General features: G+C 36.7%; 1 protein-coding gene across 8 annotated transcripts in view; it reads left to right on the forward strand.

Moving 5' to 3' along the window:
- Window positions 1-19,581, forward strand: part of LOC136866132 (SWI/SNF-related matrix-associated actin-dependent regulator of chromatin subfamily E member 1) — a 221,649-nt gene that overhangs the window by 171,417 nt on the left and 30,651 nt on the right. For 6 of the 8 annotated variants that reach the window (XM_067142826.2, XM_067142828.2, XM_067142827.2 and 3 more), the window contains one exon: window positions 8,187-8,384. The exons of 1 other annotated variant lie outside the window; for it this stretch is intronic. In XM_067142826.2, the coding sequence (XP_066998927.2) occupies window positions 8,187-8,384 (198 nt within the window). The remainder of the gene's footprint in view (window positions 1-8,186; window positions 8,385-19,581) is intronic. One more of the 8 variants, XM_067142825.2, reaches the window with a different exon arrangement.

Below are 19,581 nucleotides of genomic sequence, written 5' to 3' on the forward strand. Positions count from 1 at the left end.
CCTCGTTTCTCCACAGGTATTGGTCGTCAGGTTATTTTTTTCAGCCATCTCATTCATCTCGGCAGGGTGCGGATCCACCAAGATCCTACTGGTTCACTCGAACATCTCTATATGGACTTTCTTATTCACAAATATAGGCAACATCTTGGGTTCAATCTGAAACTCGAACAAAATAATTAGAGCGAATTCATACAGATTTACAAGTCCACTGTTATCGATTAATACTGGCCTGTATAAATTAGTGTCGCTCAGTGCTATATTTAGCTTATCAAACATTATTTGGGTCCCAACTTCTTAAATTTTAAAGACTTTAACTCGCATACAAGACCCGTGCCCACTATTTGCTTCCCGATATTTTTCTGCTACTCAAGAATTAATATTGAAACAAACTATAACTTCATTATTTACAATAATAATAATAATAATAATAATAATAATAATAATGAAGCTGCTTTCCATGAACCACATAACTATGATCCTGACTTCTTTATATATGATTTTGACATTTGAGGAAACGTTATCACGGAGATTCACAAAGGAACACACTCTACTATTGTTTATTCTTCTCCACTTGAAGTACGTCACACCACATGCCTGTTAGATGATTAACTGTATGTAATTCCGGCTCAATCCATGGCCTCCTTGACGTCTGTAATACTAGATGTAATGTCTGGCCTTCCTTCCTTCTCAGCTGTTACTGCAAATATTTATTGATACTCGCTTGCGACTACACTGTTTTCATGCGGTCTGATGTATACCACGGGGTTCTGAGCTTGATCTACCGATTCTCTTCCATAAGATCTACCATCAATTCGCGAGTTGTGTCGGCTCATATTTTACGAATATATATAAATTCGCCGTGCATCAACAATTTATCTTACATCTATGCCGTCCATATGCATTTATCATAATTATGACCTTCAGTGACTCCCTGACATGTAATTACACGTCATTGGAAGGTCATAATATGTTGCACCTTACATACATAAAGCCATGGGAGATTTTGGGATTGCCTATTACTGTTTTCGTCCTAATATTATAAGACTGGGAATTTCACATTTTTGTGTTAAAATGTTATAAAAACTACAGTCGTTTTATTTGCGCACGTTACATTTAAAAACTTTGTATCATTTCGAACTTGTACTGTACCGACTTTTACAGCAGCTTTCCAGCTGAGTTCAAGGTCGCGAATAATCGTAGGTAATTTCGGGACTGTTATTTTTTCTCTTTCCAGTTTGATTGTGATTAGTGACGGGCAGAACTAAATATAATGCATTCTAGAACTTGAGGATTGATACTTTAAAAACCATATTCTCGAGTTCAACATAACCTTTAAAAGTCGATGTAGGCCTAATTTACAGGTACAAGATTTCCATAAACTGACTAGGAACAGTATACCAGTGACCAAATTACAATGGAAGATTTTAAAAAGGGGGATTTTGCCATCATGTTGGACGCTTTTTTATCTAATGTGCTTTATTTTATTAGATTAGAGAATGAAAAACTACTTGTGATCGATTGTTGTTTGGCTTGGCGTTACGGGTATTAAATTTTTCGAATAGTTTGGCTGATCAAAGTTGCCGAACTGAAAGAAGTTTTCAAAGGAATTTGACGAAGTTTTCAGAGGAAACTGGCGAAGTTTCCCTGGTAAAACGGAATGTAAAGTTTCGAGATTTTTAAGTCGCGTACCGGTAATTAACGTTTGAAGCCAGCCCCGCTGTCTAACTTGCCTGCCTCTCACCCGGAGGGCTCGGTTTCGATTATTGGCTGGGTCAGGCATTTTTACCTGGATATGAAGGCTGGTTCCAGGTTCAGTCATTCTACGATTACCTTTAATTGAGGAGCTATTTCATGGTAATATGGCGACCCCGGTCTAGAGAGCCAGGAATAACAGCCAAGAGGATTCGTTACACTGACCATGCGTCACCTTGTAATTTGCAGGGCTTCGGACCCAGGTCGGTCGCTTGGTAGGCGGAAGGCCCATTGGGCCTGTAGTTTGGTTTGGTTTAGGGGCGTTTGTAAGATTGTAAATATACATATTCCATTTTTCTGATGTTTAGTAAATTGTTGATGATTCATTCGTTCCCGGATTTCCGTTTTCCCGTGTTGTACTTTTTTTTTCCATGGTCCCTCCAAAAACGGAGAATCGAAGTTCCACTGTATATGCATTTGCATATTTAGCCCCTTTTCACCGGTTATTACATATTTTAACTGAAAACTGGCAATGATGCATATTTTAGGGATATACACTCAAGCCTCAGATTTTGCTAGTTTGCGGGACCCGGCAGTTCGCAGATATTGCTCGCTCATGCGCATATGTGCTCTTGGATCTGATTGGATATTTCTGTAGGTTAGTACTATATAGTTTAGTGTAATATAAAATGCTTAACAAAATATAACAATAAACTGAAAGAATGTTAAGGAAATCATTCAATTACTACAAGATACTTCAATGACTATGATACTGCAAAACTATTAATTGAAATTATTAGTATTTTAGTCATTGATTTGTATTAAGCAATCATTTTATTCTATCAACTTTTAAATTTACCATGTCAAACTGGCATACCAGAAAAAATATGCGCTTATGCAATATCTAAAACAAGCATTGAGCAAAACCTAAGAAATGTGCAAAATCTAAAGCTGCAAAATCTGAGGCCGGAGTTTATTTACAGTATTTTAGAAATCTAAAAGGGCAGGCTCAAACTCTCGTTTTAATGTTTTATGGTGACTGTGGCATATAACTGCGCAGAGTCAATGCGCCTGCCGCCCGCGCACCCGCTTGATCCCCTCGCCTGCCATAGTGATAATTCATCGCCGATGCAAATAAATTACGTACGTTGTTTGTCACACGTGTATTGTTTCCGTTTAGTTCTCTATTTATTTGTACAAACTTCAAAGCGTAGTGTGTAACGTGCAGTGCACCATGCCACCCGAAAAATGAAATGCCATTTCGTGGATAGCTGACCATCCTGGAACATTTACTTATGACAGAAATAAGTTATACTGTTGAACTTGTGAGAAAAATGTTTTGTGCACAAAACGTTTTAAGTAGATAAGCATGTCAAAACAAAACTTCATCTCGCAGGAATGCAAAAGAAAGGCCCACGGCAACAACTTTTAACAGTGGCAAGTAACATTAGCAATGATTTAACCTCCAGAGGAAATGACAAAAATCACTTTAACATGGATCTATGTGAAGCATTCATTGCAAATAATATTCCTCTTCATTAAACTTACAAACCCTATCCTCAAAGGTTTTCTGTGCAAATATTGCTTAAATCAAAATATATACCAGATGAATCAACATTGCTTAAAAATTACATACCGACAATTTATCTACATGTTCTGGAAGAAATACACAATGAGTTGGATTTCAGCTGATAAAGCTACCGACAATTGTGGCTGTTACATTGCTAATTTAATTGTTGGTGCATTAAAAAAAGAACCTACTTCTTCCTATTTGGTGGCCTGCAAAGAATTACAAAATGTAAATCATTCTATGACTGCCAGATTTGGGAATAAGGGCATTAAAGAGATATTTTCAGAATCTTCTGCAGATGAAAGAATGTTTGTTATCCTCTCAGACGCTGCTCCCAACATGATCAAAGCAGGAAAAGCCCTCCTAGTATTTTACACGAATATGATTCATTTGACATGCCTTGCTCACGGAGTACATCGCCTCACTGAAAAAGTACGATCCACGTTTGGGAATGTAAACAAACTGATTTCATCAACAAAGAAGGTTCCTTAAGGCACCTGCTCACATCAAGGCCTACAAAGAAAAACTACAAAACATGCCTTTACCTCCCAAACCAGTGGTAACTCGTTGGGAGTACCTGGGTCGAAGCTGTGTTGTTTTACAATGAACATTTTGAGACAATCAAAGGTGTAGTAAAAGACTTCGATAGTGTAAAGGCTGTGGCAGTTTGTCAGTGCAAGGAAGCATTTAATGATTCCAGTTTCACTACAATAGACCAAGATATCGAAATTCTCAGCACCCGAAACAAAGGCCCTCTCCTTGATATCACTGAAAACTGTTTTATACACATTGATCAGTTTTTCAATCGTGCATATGTTGCCCTACTGCCAAAAACCTGTTATATTTTATTGCATTAACGTGTTCAGAGTATCTAATTTTGAAGTTGCGACCAGTTTGTCCTATGTAAGAAGAGTTGCAGTTATTGCATTTAAACTGGTGTACGCCTGAGTTTGAAAAGACATTATTTTTGTTTATTATGTATGTCACTTTCCACTCTTCAATGTGCCGATAAAACAAATGCCTGTAAGACCTTGCTTAGCTACGACTGTACACAAACTGCATCTCTCAAGATCAATCAATTTTATGTTGGATCAGTGTTTCTCGTTACTAACCATCAATTCAGTGTCTTTTTATGTGATTACAGCACAGCAGGAATATACAAGACTGTCACATTACAAATGAACTTCAACTGAATTTACTTCTTCAAAAAAAGCGTTGATATTTCTGCGTACATCTTTTTGACCAGTTCTCTTAATCGGCTGATGATGACACTTTAAATGTGTCGAAACCAGTCCCAAAGTTAACATTGGTACAACTTAATAACAGTGTATTGAAAAGGTGGAACCTTTATACTTTCTTTTTAGTATTGTGATCCTCAGTTCAATACGGAACAATTATGAAGTTTTTAGCTTTAAATGATAGGTCTTACGGTGACAATGTGTGATAGTACATATATCACGCCCCCGAATTATATGTAGAAGTTAGAGATATTATTGTCAGTATTCGAATTATTATTATTATCATTATTATTATTATCAGTATTTCATTTGTATATTTTGCCATTTATATTTGTAAGCTGGAAGATATCCACATATGTAGGTATGAGTAATTTGTTTTGCACAAGTGGGAAAACATTGCTTTAATAACTCTGGTAATTTGGATGAGTCATGTGGCTACCCCAGTGTTTGTTGTGATGTACTTGTGTCGGGAAATTCCATGAGTCATGTATATATCCCAGCCTGATGAGATGAGCTTGTTGTTGTATTAGGGAAGTTCGTTGACTCATGTAACAAACCCCAGAGTTTGTTTATCCCTTGGGAGCAAGGAGAAGTTCAGGGCATGGTCTTGACAAGAGGTTCACTCATGATTGGCTGGCAAGCACCAATCCAAACGTATCATCTGAGAGGAGGGGGATGTTGATGTCTATAAAGGTTGATCATACGGCGGCAACCAGGGAGATTGTAAAGGAACGAGAAGGAAGACAACTACAACCAGTGACACTGTATAAGAGAATCACTACGGAAGAGAACCACAACTAACACACTGTACGGGAAGGAAGTGGTGCTGATACATGGTACTGGAGTGACACGGCTGCAATGGACTGGACTTCAAACGTTCATGGAGCGTAGTTTTGTTATGTTCGTGGAAAGTGGCTGATTGTGGAGAGTGCTTGCACATTAAGTAATGTAGCACTTGTGGCGACCTGGCATTATATGTTGGTGAAAGCTATCTCAGACTTTCCATAATTTATGTTGAGGATCGACAGGCGTGTGTTACTGAAATGTATATATCTTTACAACAAGTGTTAAAGTCTGTGAACACAGTATTACGAGGTACAGTATCTGTGTGATGTTAGAAATGCTGATTATGAGAATCGGTAAGTCGAATTGATATAGAGACAGTGAAGGGTATTTATCTTCATACATGTACATTGTTCATCGGACTATCTACAAATGGTAGCTTAGTTCTCGCTTTCGTTTTCCCACGGTTTTCATTATTGTTGTTGTAAATATGGAGTCTTCCAGCAATATTTTATGTGTGTATTATATGTATAATGTTGTATGTTGATGAGGTGCTCATGCACGGATTTTGTTAAGAATATAGTTAGCTATTTTAGAATCAGTGGAGTTATTGATGAACCTAGGTGCAGTTCCTACCTATTTAGTCATTTTCAGGAGGTTAGGTAAGGCCTGCAGCAGATGTACCATTACACAGCGTTATGTACACGCCCTGGGATATAAAGTTTATCATGCTCTATCGAAATTTGAGGGATCCATTCTGGTGAACTCTGGCGCCCATACTACGGACAGTTCGGTTAACTATTTGTATTAAAGTAATACATTTAAAGTATTCTATGAAGTTTTTGAGTAATGTTATTTACATATTTTTATTTATATTATTCATGATATATTTTATTATTTATTTATCAATAGTCATCAAAAAGTTACAAATAGGATAGGAAAGGCCTAGTAGAGGAAAGGAAGCGGCCGTGGCCTTAATCAAGGTACAGCCCCAGCATTTGCCTGGTGTGATAATGGGAAACCACGGAAAACCATCTTCAGGGCTGCTGAACCCACTATCTCCCAGGTGCAAGCTCACAGCTTCACGCCCCTAACCGCACGACCAACTCGCCCAGTCAGTTGAACATTATAAATACAGTATATATAAATCAGATTATTTGGCCAACTATCACAGGCGAGTACTACAGCTACAACTTACTTTTAATATTAGAAGCATTAATAATATAAAAAAAACAATAATAATTGAAGAAATGGAGAATGAATTCTTCTTATTATTATTCTTCCATATGCTGCTGTTCGAAGTGTTCGCCTATGGAGATATTTTGAACCTTTTAAAACTTCCTTGGTTTGCCATCCCTCTGACATAGCAGAAGAATATTTTATGTATTGAGAGAGATAGCCAACGGCCATAGCCGTGTTGAATCACTGGATCCCGTGAGATCTCTGAAATTAAGCAACATTGGGCATGGTAAAGATTTGGATGGGTTGCCATGCGCTGTTGATGGGGGGGTATGGGAATCGAGGAGTGGAAAGGAATTGGCCACCCTACCGCACGTAAACTACGGCTCAGGCACACCTTTGCGGAGGTTCGGACCTGCCTTCGGGCAGAATACACCCTTACCTTACCTGAGAGAGATATGGGCGTTTAACCATGAAATTTGTTTCATGCAATGACAGAAGGATATCCTGTACATGGCTGGCCACATCAATGAAGAAGTTGTTATAAATTGAGGATGTGTGTTAAGGAATAGCGAGCAGTATCATATTCAGTACTCTGGTTTTTAAAATAATGATGTAAAGCTGTGAAATCATTCATATAGGTTGGTTGGATATTGTAAGGCGAGGGTTCGGTGCAATGTTGTCAAGAAATGTAGCGTATGTTTGTCTTCATGGTGTAGTCATCCAAGTTCAAATAGGTTGAACCTTATAAATAACTCATCTCTGTGATAAGGCTGGTTATCATGCTAAAATTATTTCAAGTTACATATGAATCTCATGCAGGCATTCTGTGCCCATTGTAGTTAATATCAGAGTTTTGTTTTTTCATCTTTGTAAACCACATCACAGTAGTTGAATATTGGGAAAATGAGGATTTCTAATAGTTTCTTCTTTAGGCTGAAGAGAAAAGTAAATTTGAAATTATTTAATGTATGTAACGTGGCAAAAACTAGTCTACTTACAGATATTGTCTGGTCCAACCAGAGAGGTTAATTACATCAGATGGTTTATGCTCTGGCAAAAAAAGGCAAAACATTGTTTTGAAATCGTACCTTGAGGAAGGACATGCATTTGTTGTTGGAAATGAGTCTTGGGTGGGTTACTGCTGTGGTCTGTTTTTCTGGGTTTAGTAGAATTCCATGCTTGGAAGTCACAATAGTGTTATAATTTCATGAAAAAAAAACACAACTGCTGATCACTGCTGTGTCCTAAGTTTTCCATTGTTGGCCATGTTGTAAACATTAGTCCCCTTCCAGTAATATCATGAGTTGTGTGTCGTTTGTTTACTCATGTATTTTTTCATACTCTACTGGCTGCTGCTATTGAGATGTACATGGGATGTCTCGTTGGATTGATTAATTATATAAAAGAAATGGTGAATCATTTTACAGCCAACCCTGTATGTTGGTTGAGGACACTGATATTTGGGCGTTTTTAAATGTGACAACTCCATGTCATTGAATCCTAGCAAACTATTTCTGCAAGACAAAATTCTGGCACTTCGACATTTTTTAAATTCATTTGTAGACTGAACTGACTTAAAACACCTAACAGTATATAATATGATTCTAAAAATGTTTATCTCTTTTTCTTTTTGGACTTACATGTCACTAAAAATCCTGTATTGTAACTGTTAATAATATTTGTCCTTTTGGTTAATTACATCACATAATATGGGTCCACAGCACTGTGTCCGGGCTGTAGACGAAGATACTTTCCAGCGCATGGTGGAACGTCAGCTTGAGTTGTTACGCAAAGAGTTTCAGAAAGGCACTGAAGAGTCTCCCTCTGCAACAGCTGAAGCTGCCGAAGAAGCTCAGCAGCAGCAACAACAGCAGCAGCAGCCTAAGGTACACCACAAACGCTTCATTGCTTTAAAACAGGTAAGGCTGAATCAAGCAGATGTGTTCCAGCCAGCCAGTTCAGTATGAAATTATTTTCACACTGGGGTAATGAGAAAACTTCATTAAATAATTCACAGCTACGATATTTAAAGAGAGAGAGAGAAAAATTACTGCAAGTTCACCGCAGTAATGATAACCGTTGAGGGTTCACTTCCTTTTCTTTAATGTGACGCTATTACTTGCTTCTAAGAGTCTCATTTCATTTCTGACCTATACATGATAAAACATGTCCCTGTCATTGGGATTCCACATACAATTGGAAGTGGTATGGTCATGATATCATAGGACACATAAACCTACTTACTTTTTTTTTTTTTTTTTTTTTTTTTTTTTTTTTTTTTTTTTTTTTTTTTTTTTTTTTTCTGTCTTTCTTGCAAATATTTGCTCATTATTGGGAATATTATATTGAAACCAAAGTATATACTGGATGTCCACGATTAAAGTTATGGTATTCAGCGCAGTACAGCACGGGCTGTAATGATTGTAGGAGTCTGAAATTTCGTAGATATCCTAATTATGCAATGCACTCACAAATTAGGCCACAAATTTATTAGTTCCAGGTTTTGTCACCAGGCAGAAATATGGCACTGTAAACGGTCAGAACGTGCAATATTCCGTAACATTAAAATCTGGGATGAACTAAGTGTAAAATCTGAAAAATAAATTAGGCTCTAAATTCTTGTATCTGGAGTATGCTCATCATGAAATACCGACAAGAAATTTTCTACGTGAGAACTACGTACATTAAAAAAATGTCTGAGCTATTAAAATACAAAAATTAATAGTTGATGTTTTTTATTTTTAAGAAAGAACATTTTCTCACTTTCTGCTTCAGTATCTGTTTTTTAAAACATTTGCAATACAACAGAATATGCGTAATTAAGAAACCTATGGCGCTACAGCCCTGGTGGGCCATGACCTACTACACCTTTCCAACCATCTACTCTCCTGTCATCGGCACCTATCTACTCATATAGCTCTAGTTGGGCGATCAAAGTATCATACCTCGGCTGCAAATGACCCAAAACTAAGATAACGATCATGTACGCAGGGGTCTCTCGCATGAATAAGTACGATGGTCGGAGATATACATTCGGTTCTCAGGGTAAAACATCTCATTCAACTCTCAATTTATAAAAAAAATCAGTCGTAGGTTCCGTTGAAGAGTAGTCATGATTCTAATCAATCATTCAGTTCCCCCGCAAGTAGGTAATAACCTGATAGGATGTTCATTATTCAGCATATCTAACCTTAAATAGCTCTAATACTATCCTATTACTACGCACTATAAGTTACTTTAAGAAAAGAAACACATAAATAAGCCTAGATCTAATTTATTAGCATGCTAATGTTTTATAATTAAAATAGGAATTAAATTATCAGCAATAGTGAAAAGAAATTGGATTCATAATATAATATCAGTCTTGAACTCGTAATCTTCATGGTAAACATAATTGAATTCATCATATTATATTCATTAAACTGAATATCATCCAGTCATATAACCATATTCATTATTTTAATATGTTTCATGGGGTAAGAAAGGGATAATTCTTTATTCATCATGGAGGGAGTGGTATATCTTCCTGTTAGTATTATTTGGGCTAGCTTTGGAACATCCACTGGATTCTCATTTGAAATTTTGGTTTGGATTTTCATTATAACTTCTTCACTACATGATAAGTAATATGTTTCTTAATTATGGTTTCAAAAAAAATATCAATGCAACTATAAATGTACCTATCGAAACTGATATCAAGCTTATTATACTTTCATATGTGCAAGATTAATTCAAGTATTCTTACTATTGAGTGCCGCCATTAAGATAATCAATCAGTCGTAAATGCAAAAGTCGTGCCAAATGTTTTCATAAATATGTGCCATTGCATATAAAACCAACTCTCAAGTTATTCACCGCTGTGCCAAAATCAGGTTAAAAAACCTACTCTACCGATCTACATTCACATATCAAGACGTATCTTTAGTTAAGCGATGTTCCTTCATCTGTACGTATATTCAGATTATATTGCATGTAATACTCAAATAACCTAGCGATATGTCTGGCATCAATGCTATTTGTCGACCATACAACGCTTGGACTGTAACATACATTCACATAAACATGACCTAATTCCATCTCTTGCATTGTTAACCTCTATATTAAAAACCGTAACCGACACAGAAACTCGCAATAACCTCATCTAGGCTTTGCTTACACAGAGAACAATACACATTTCCTCAGACTAACAACATTATACAATTCTCATAGTTCAATTCTTCCCGATACCTTCATATATATAAAAATACACATTCAACTTAATTTCAATAACCTCTGTGTTACGGTCAAAACAGTCCAATAGTCTGAATCTCCATTCATAAACTGAAACTCCCTAATATTTAATCATTTCCTTTCAATACCATAATCGTACTTGCCATGTCTGCCGATAAAATGCTCATAAAAACTAGGTTACGTTATGTACATCGCATACATTCCTCTTAACCACAATTAGTTCGATATTAATTGGTCTTCTCAAGTAGATTGGCATTTAAAACATATATATGCACATGTCAGCAGTTAATTATTTAAATCCAGACCATAGTATTCACTTATTGGCACTTTATATATATCTGTAGGCACTTCTGCACTGAAATAAATATATCCTAGCAATTAGTTAAAATTTTATAATGCAAAGTTCAAAACCATATTACTTATCTCGTGTCGACTTTCCCGTTGCTGGCTCCTTCCTCGACTAGGACATCTCGGAGTAGTCAATCATGCCCCAGGATCACGTCACGGCTGGATTCGGCTGGGCATCTTGGCTTGAGCTGAGTTCATCTTGCGCAATCTTTCTCCATCCGTTTAGGCGAGCTTCATAACGTCACCAGGGATCATGCAACGAAAAGACAGCAAATATTTTGTAGAATACATATTTCTCTGATGAATTGCAGGTTTTCCAATACGTGTACTTGAGTTTGTATATTTTATAACTGATAGAAATATTTCTCTTAAATTATATATACTTCTTCAATTTTAGTCTGCTTTTCGTTAAATATGTCGCCTAAACAGGTACTGCTTATAACTTGAGATAGTTATTTCTGCGTTTCTTCTTTACTTCAATATCTTGACGTTTTTCTTTGATTCCTTAAGTATCTGCAGATATTGGAGGTTTATTCCTTAGATTTTTTTTCTTTGCGTTTAGGCCATCTGTGGACCACGGTGCTTGTGTTCTAGCTGTGTTTTTGTCTTCGTCTGCCCCTTTTAGCATAGTGGATTGTGTTCTTAGTGGCCTCTTGAGCCTTCCTGTTGGCCCAGTATTCCTTCATTTTCTCGCTGAATTCTTTCCTGCGCTCCTCTGATCAATTCCCGGCTCCTTTGTGGCTAGCTGATGTAAGGGATGTTAGGAAAGGTTTAGTTTTGACCATTAAACGGTATTATATATAAATTACTTTAGTATTTATAATTCGTTGATTTTCTTTCGCTATCTCGTAGTAAGACGTACAGTTCTTCCTTCATGCAGTTTTTCTTCTCAAGGTATTTAAGAATCGAATCAATTCAATTATTTCATGGTCCATAGTTGTTCAATCTTGGAAACTCTTTTCTCTTTTGCCGGTCAATATCGACCTCCGCCTACTGATCAAGATCGACTTGCTGTAAGATTATATTCCGTTCGCATTTACACCGCCTGAAGCTGCTCCGTGCCATATTTGTCCGCTGTATTTCCATAATAGTTACCACCTCAAATGTAACGTAATGGTACACTACCAAGTGACCGCTGTTCAGTGCGAGGCCTGCAGTGTACAAGGTGACGCATGGTCAATGCGACGAATCCTCTTGGTTGTTATTCTAAGGTTTTTGGACCGGGGTGGCCATCTCACAGTCAGATAGCTCCTCAGTTGTAATCATTTAGGCTGAGTGGACCTCAAACCAACTCTCAGGTCCAGGTAAAAATCACTGACCTGGCCAGGAATTGAACCCGTGGCCACCGGGTGAGAGGCAAGCATGCTACATCTGGCCCACGAGGACCAGCATATGCATAAGGATAGAGAATTTATTTATGAACAGAATTCTGTAAAATAATGACTCTAAACAAGAAAAAGAAAAACAATACAAATACAAATTCAGATGTATGTCACTAGTAAAATAAGGAAAATGACAAGACATTTTAACTCACCGAAAATTGTTGAACTGAAGATTTTTCACCAGATATTATGTTGTTATCCGAAGTTTTAGACCACTGTTGAAGCACTTAAAGGTATGGTTGTATATTTACATTAACAGATAATTAACACTTATCACTAACACTAATGGGAATTATACAGACAATAAAAATATTTTACTCTTACAGTGCCAAGATGCCGATGCATCGGCACTTACATTCTGTACGAAAAATGCCATAAGTGGTGTAGTTATGTAGTAAGGCGCTAGATTGCGTCACAAATCAACTAGAAAGAAGGTAGAATGTTTGTAATTCCTTCTTATGTCATTAGATGGCACTGACATAGCTTCATTTTTGCTAGTTTACTCGTCGATTGCGATTGTATGATCTGTGAGCGCTTGACATCTATGATCCAATATGGCAGCCTCCTTGTTTGTTTATGTCCGCTTGTGACTTGTTTTCAATAATTTTACGTTCTAATTGACGCATTTGAGTTATTTATCATAATATATTAAGTTTATTATTATTTCTACTGCAGTTATAATTACCTAGCAATTTATTTAGGTCGTAGGAAAGTTGTAAATAGTACAATTATCACAACAAGGCATATCGTCACGTAGGCCTAATTTGGGAGAAGAAATTGAGGAACTTTTGGGTTGCTTTGAAGATGTAAGCGACTCTAATTTTATCGAAAGTGATGATTATGATATTTTTGGGGTCTTCAGGTAGCGCACCAGAGAATGATGGAGCCGTGCCATTGGCTAATGGGCTTACATCATTTCGTGTAATGTGAAAGAGTTATAGTGACAGTGCTAATGAAAATCACAGTGAATTAGATGATTCTTGGACTGAATGCATATTCCCTGAAAGTAATGTTGTCTATCCCCACCATTTTTATTAAATCCCAGGGCCTAAACACGTAGGCCTACCTCAATCTGATGCTCTGCCCATAGAATATTTCAATCTGTTCTTTACACTTTCATTTCTGACACTATTAGTGGATTTTGTATGTTGTTCTGATCTTCTGAACTGTTCTGTAGTAACAAATACTGCTACTAGACACAGTTCTCTCAAATGATAACTATTACTCTCTCAAAATTCATAAAATATTCAATCGTTGACAGGTTACACTGTTCGTGTCTTTCTCTTCACGTATTCAGTGTTTTTGAAAATTAGTTTATAAATTGTAAAGTAGACCTACATTAACAACATAACCTATATGATCCCAGATATGAGTTAAGATTAAATATCTTCACTTAGTCACTTTGGGTTTAGTGTAAAATGTGCTAATTAATTTCAAATTATGTTTTTCCTTTTTTTAAATAAAAAGTAATATTTCTGTTCACATTATTCCACGAAATTTTGTTTTTTGAAATGCAAGTCACATGTTTATATTCCTTGGAGTATAGCAAGCTCACATACCAAATTTTACCTCCATATCTTTTAAAATGAGACGTAAATAAAATATTTTATACAGTGATGCAAAATCCATTGAAACATGCTTGGCATTCTATGCATATGATGACCTATTATGGGTCGGCATCCAAAGGGTTAAGCCTAACACATCTTTTAATTGTAGTGTGTCTCCAACATCGAGATCAGGAATTGGGTGACAGTTCATTACATGAAAGGAGTTGGTCAGCGTAGTGATTTGTCTCCGACTATAAGGTTTAGCAGAAAGAAAAATAAATTGAAGTGCGATATGGGTGGAGAATCAGATGAAGGGGCATGTTTAGGTGCAGGAAGTTCCGTGAAGGAGACAGGAGGTTGAGGATTGTTGTCAGGTTCATTGGAAGAAATTTCCATAAAATGTTCTCCAGAGACATTATCATCTTCATAATCACTAGTTTCATCTACCACCACATTCACAGTAGCTTTGGTGCCGTTTGAAACAAATAAGCGTCTCTTCTTTAGCTACAGTGATCCAGGGGCGTGTCTGGTATAATTCCATCACTACTCTCTGAACTAAATTGACTATCGCTATCCGATAATAAATCATCCGCATTAACTTTGCACAATTCCAATACTCCATTAATTTATCGTCATCAATACCAACTGAAAAATATCACTGAATCACTTGCCATTTTGCTTTCACAAATCCACTTTGTGCAAGGAACAATCTCTTACTGACCAGTTAGCATTGTTTCTAAACACTGGAAGCAACTCTTGTGAAAGCTTTGAACACCCTCTTAAAACTGCCAAAGCAAGGTCAGGCACACAATAACAGGTAGCCCTTTCCCTATAGGTTGTCACAAAAGTATGCACTTCACTATAGGTTGCCACAATATTAGGTATATCATAGAATTTTCTGCCGGCCGATCAGATCGGCTTTGGCAATTTAAGGGGCTGGGCCTCGCACCACTGCGTGGCTCCAAGAGGGTTAATGATTGCTTTCTAGAGGCCACTACCATAGCTTTTTTTTTCATTCATATGGTAGTTACGCAGGCGAAATACATGACAGTGACATGTGGTAGTCTGACAAACAAAAGACATTGTTTAGTTCACATGGAAATACAGTAGAACCTCAATTATACGTTCCCGGAAACTATGTTTTCCTGTAGTATTCGTTCAAATTACGTGGTCCTGTGAGCATCTTAAATAAATCACGTTGTAAAAATCCCACATTATCCATTCCTCAAACGATTTCCTGGATCAACCGTCCAGAAATTTCAGTCCCATCAACGCTAAATCCTCGATCGTGTTTTTCAAGAAACTGTATCTCGCGAAAGGATGGCTACGGCATACTTACGGATCTTGGTGTTAACGTCCCATCATTGTGGTAATTTGAGGAAGTACTGTACCTACTGGAAAAATGATTGGTGGTGAACTTGCATAAGGGACCATCTTAGCATCGCATTCGGGTGGTATTGTTTAGAGAATCATCGGAAATGATAAAGCAGAGAGTGTCAACAACAATTCGAAGGAGACAGGGTGCATTTCAACAGCTCTACTTTAAGACGGAACGAGTTTCGTTAAACGTTCGTACTTACCTGCAAAATGTCTACATTATGTTGAGGGTTAGATGCTCAATTTTTTTTACTTTTTTTGAGTGGATCGCCAAACAGGTTTTTGGCATTTCCCTCAGGGCACTGTATACTCACTGGGCTTTCAGGCAGGAATCAAAACTGCTCGTTCTTAAGTAACACAAATTTAGTATTTTAATATTATCGTCCCTACAATTATGTTATCGAGAACAGAACAGATGTTACACTTTACATACCGTACATAAAGCCATGGGAGGTTTTGGGATTGCCTCTTACTGTTTTGGTCCTAATATAACCTGGGAATTTAACGTTTTTGTATTAAAATGTTATAAAAACCTCAGTCGTTTTATTTGCGCACGTTACATTTAAAAACTTTGTATCATTTCGCACTCGTACCGACTTATACAGCGAGCACGCTTTCCAGCTGAGCTCAAGGTCGCAAATAACCATAATTTTGAAAGTGTTAATGATATATTTTCTCTTTCCAGTTTGCTTGTGATTAGTGACGGGCAGAATTGAATATACTGTAATACATTTGAAAACTTGAGAATCGAAATTTACATTCAAAACCATACTGTGCTCGAGTTCAACATAACCTTTAAAAGTCGATGTAGGCCTAATTTAAATTTATGCCGTACAAGATTTCCATAAACTGACTACGAACAGTATACCGATGACCAAATTACAAGGAAAGATTTAAAAAAAGGGATTTTGCCATCATGTTGGGCGCTTTTGTATCTAATGTGCTTTATTTTATTAGATTAGAGAATTAAAAACTACTGTGGTTGATTGTTGTTTGACTTTTAAAGTTAAAAATTTCATTGTTCCATATTGAAGAATATTACAGTTAAAATTGAAATAATTGATAAAGAGATTCAACCTATTCAATACAAAAGAATAAGAAATGTAGTGAATTACATTCCCATTTAACAATAAGTAGAAATGGTACCAGTTTCGACCCTAGTCCAGGTCATCATCAGCCGATTAAAACATGAAAAACAATGCATAGGAAAAGGAAAATGAAAGATCAAGTACAGTCCAGATCAGTAGAAGAGGCGATATAAAAATGAACGGGGGTAGACACTGTAAAACTCAGAAGAAGTAAAATGTAAGTTCACTCAAAAGAAAACAGTGCACAATTCTCTGAGCGGCAGCACGGCACACGCAGCGCTAGGCAAAGTCCCACAATGTTTACGAATAGTGGAGAATGGTTTATAAAACTGGCTCATTTAACCATTCTCAGTTAAGTGGTATTTAAAGGTGCCCAAATTTGTCAGTCTCGTGTTGGTAGAATTACTAACACGTAAATGAACTCCTGTGTAACTAAATTCCGGCACCTTGACGTCTCCGAAAACCGTAAAAGAAGTTAGTGGGATTTATTATTATTATTATTATTATTATTATTATTATTATTATTATTATTATTATTATTATTATTATTATTCAAATCACTCACACTTTCTATTTGCTACATACACTGTCTGAAAGGTAACTTTACACATTCCAATTCTCAGTAACGTATAGTTGTTGCCCATTTGTGACTGACCGGTTAAACACCACTTCATTAGCGTCCTTGTTTCAAATCCAAAATATGGAATTCGTGCTGAAAATATCAAAGGGGGGTGGGACAGGGGTAGGTTTTCTCCGTGAACTCCATTTTTCCCAGTCACATTTATTCTGACATAGCTTCATAATTGTTCATTTCTCATTCGTTTCGCCCCAGAGTTGCGAGAGATTCCTTGCCAGTCAGCATATTTCCATATATCTCAGAGTTAGCCTGATCCAGTATTAGGTTGCAAAACTGGTGGTGGTAGTACATGTATCTTAAATTGGGAAGAACCTATTGATGTTATCTACAGTGCACGATGATGATGCCATTGATTCTGATTAGGTTAAGGCTAGTAAGCCAAAGGGATTGTGGATTGTATGAAGTCAGTATTCCGATTCAAGAATAAATCATTGCTGGCCTCTTTCTATCTCCTTCAGTCTTATGAACATTAGCATAGGTTGTTTACAAGGCAAATACGAATACCTGTTACCATGAAGGATATAGCTTGTACAACTCCTTAAATTGATGCTCATTTAACAACCTCTGATCAGAGGCATATCAATTCCAAACCCTTCTCTTCGTCTGAGGGAAAAAAATAATGTTGGCGGAGTTGATAAGCTACCCACAAATGAATCTGCAGAAGAAACACAATGTGTTTACTCCCCCCACCCCCACCAAAAAATAATAATAGTTCCGCTCAGAATCATTGTAACAGTTGCTCCAGGCCTATGTAAAGAGCACACAGAAGAAATAGTAATGTTATTAATTTAACATCCCAGTAACTACCCTAAAATTTTTTAGACATGCTGAGGTGCCAGAATTTTGTCCCACTGGAGTTGTTTTACGTGCTGGTAAATCTACCAATACAAAGCTGGTGTATTTGAGCGCCGTCTAATACCACTGGACTGAGCGTGGATCAGACTCACCAACGTGAGCTCAAGACACTAGCACTCTACCACCTGAGCTACTCAGTCCAGCAACACAAAAATTGCCACTACCACACAGAAGAAACTGTTTGTATTTGTTGTGAGTGTAACCTTCATGATGTGCACATGCACTATATTGCTAAAAATCAGGCCTGCTTAAGACTATTGTTTTCCATATAGGCCTATGTTTTTAATCTATTTATGTTGTATTCTGTCCCATTGTCTCTAAACATTAACTTTACTTACATTTTCAAAGTATACAAACATCCAAATTATGAGCACCATGGGAAAGTCCACAGATAATTTTTATGTAAATACAAATTATTGTTTACAATTTACTTTCAGAAATATTTCAATCATAACATAAAAATATTTTAAAAATTGATTCTCCTGTAGTAAACAATTACAAATGCGAACAAATTATGTGAGAGAAAACCTAACACGCGAGTGATTCTGGGTTAATATAAAATAATGAAATATATTTATACATACAAAAATGACATGGCCACTGCCACACTGGGATGAACCACTAGTTATTTAATGATTGAAGAGGCCTAAAGAGCTTGAATACTTCAATATTTTCTTCTGGAAACATAATTTTTTGAATAAATTTTTTTTTTTTTTTTTTTTTTTTTTTTTTTTTTTTTTTTTTTTTTTTTTTTTTTTGCCATCGTTAGTGGAAGTTAGTTTAATAAAAACCGACGTGGTTTCAGACCACAGAGGGGTTGTCAGGATTAATTTTTCAATATGCTCCAAGTAATTTAAAAATGCTACAAGACAGTTACATTTATGTTTCAGGAAGGCATATGGCAGAGTACCAAAGGGTAGATTGTTAAATACAATCACAGGCATTTTTGAGCTGCAGTGAGATTTGATGGTGGAGCGAGTTCTTGGTTTGAGATACTTAGAGGAGTTATATTAATCTTTCACTTTCGTTCATAGTTTACATGGATCATCTACTGAAAGGTATAAAGTAGCTGGGAGGGATTCAGTTAGGGAGAAATGTAGAAAGCAGTTTTGCCTTTGCCATAAGACTTGTTCTTAATGGCAGAGTGTGCTTAAAGTTTGCAGTCATGTAACTTAAAAATAGCTGCAGTGGGAATGCTATGAAAATTAGTATTTTTAAGACTAAAGTGATATAAGCAGGAAAGAAATCTTAGAGAATTGAATGTCAGGTGTGGAATACAAAACTGGAACAGGTGGACCATTTTAAGTTTTTAGGATATGTATTCTCCCAGGTTGGTAATATAGCACGTAAGTGAGATTGAATCAAGGTGCAGCAAAGCTAATGAAGTGAGATCACAGTTGTGATCAATAGTATTATGTAAGAAAGAAGTTGCTCCTGGATGAAACTATCTTTACACTGGTCTGCTTTGAGACCAGCATTGGTGTACGGGAGTGAATGCTGGGTTGTCTCAGATTATCTTTTTCATACGTTAGAAATAACAGACTTGGCAGGAGGGTACTCAGAATGAGGAGATAAGGCAAAGTTATGATTGAGCTCACTTCATGAAGCGGTATGCATAAACCAGCTTTGATGTTGGTGTCACATGAGATGAA

The sequence above is a fragment of the Anabrus simplex genome, chromosome 3, assembly GCF_040414725.1.
Source record: "Anabrus simplex isolate iqAnaSimp1 chromosome 3, ASM4041472v1, whole genome shotgun sequence".
Classification (NCBI taxonomy): domain Eukaryota; kingdom Metazoa; phylum Arthropoda; class Insecta; order Orthoptera; family Tettigoniidae; genus Anabrus; species Anabrus simplex.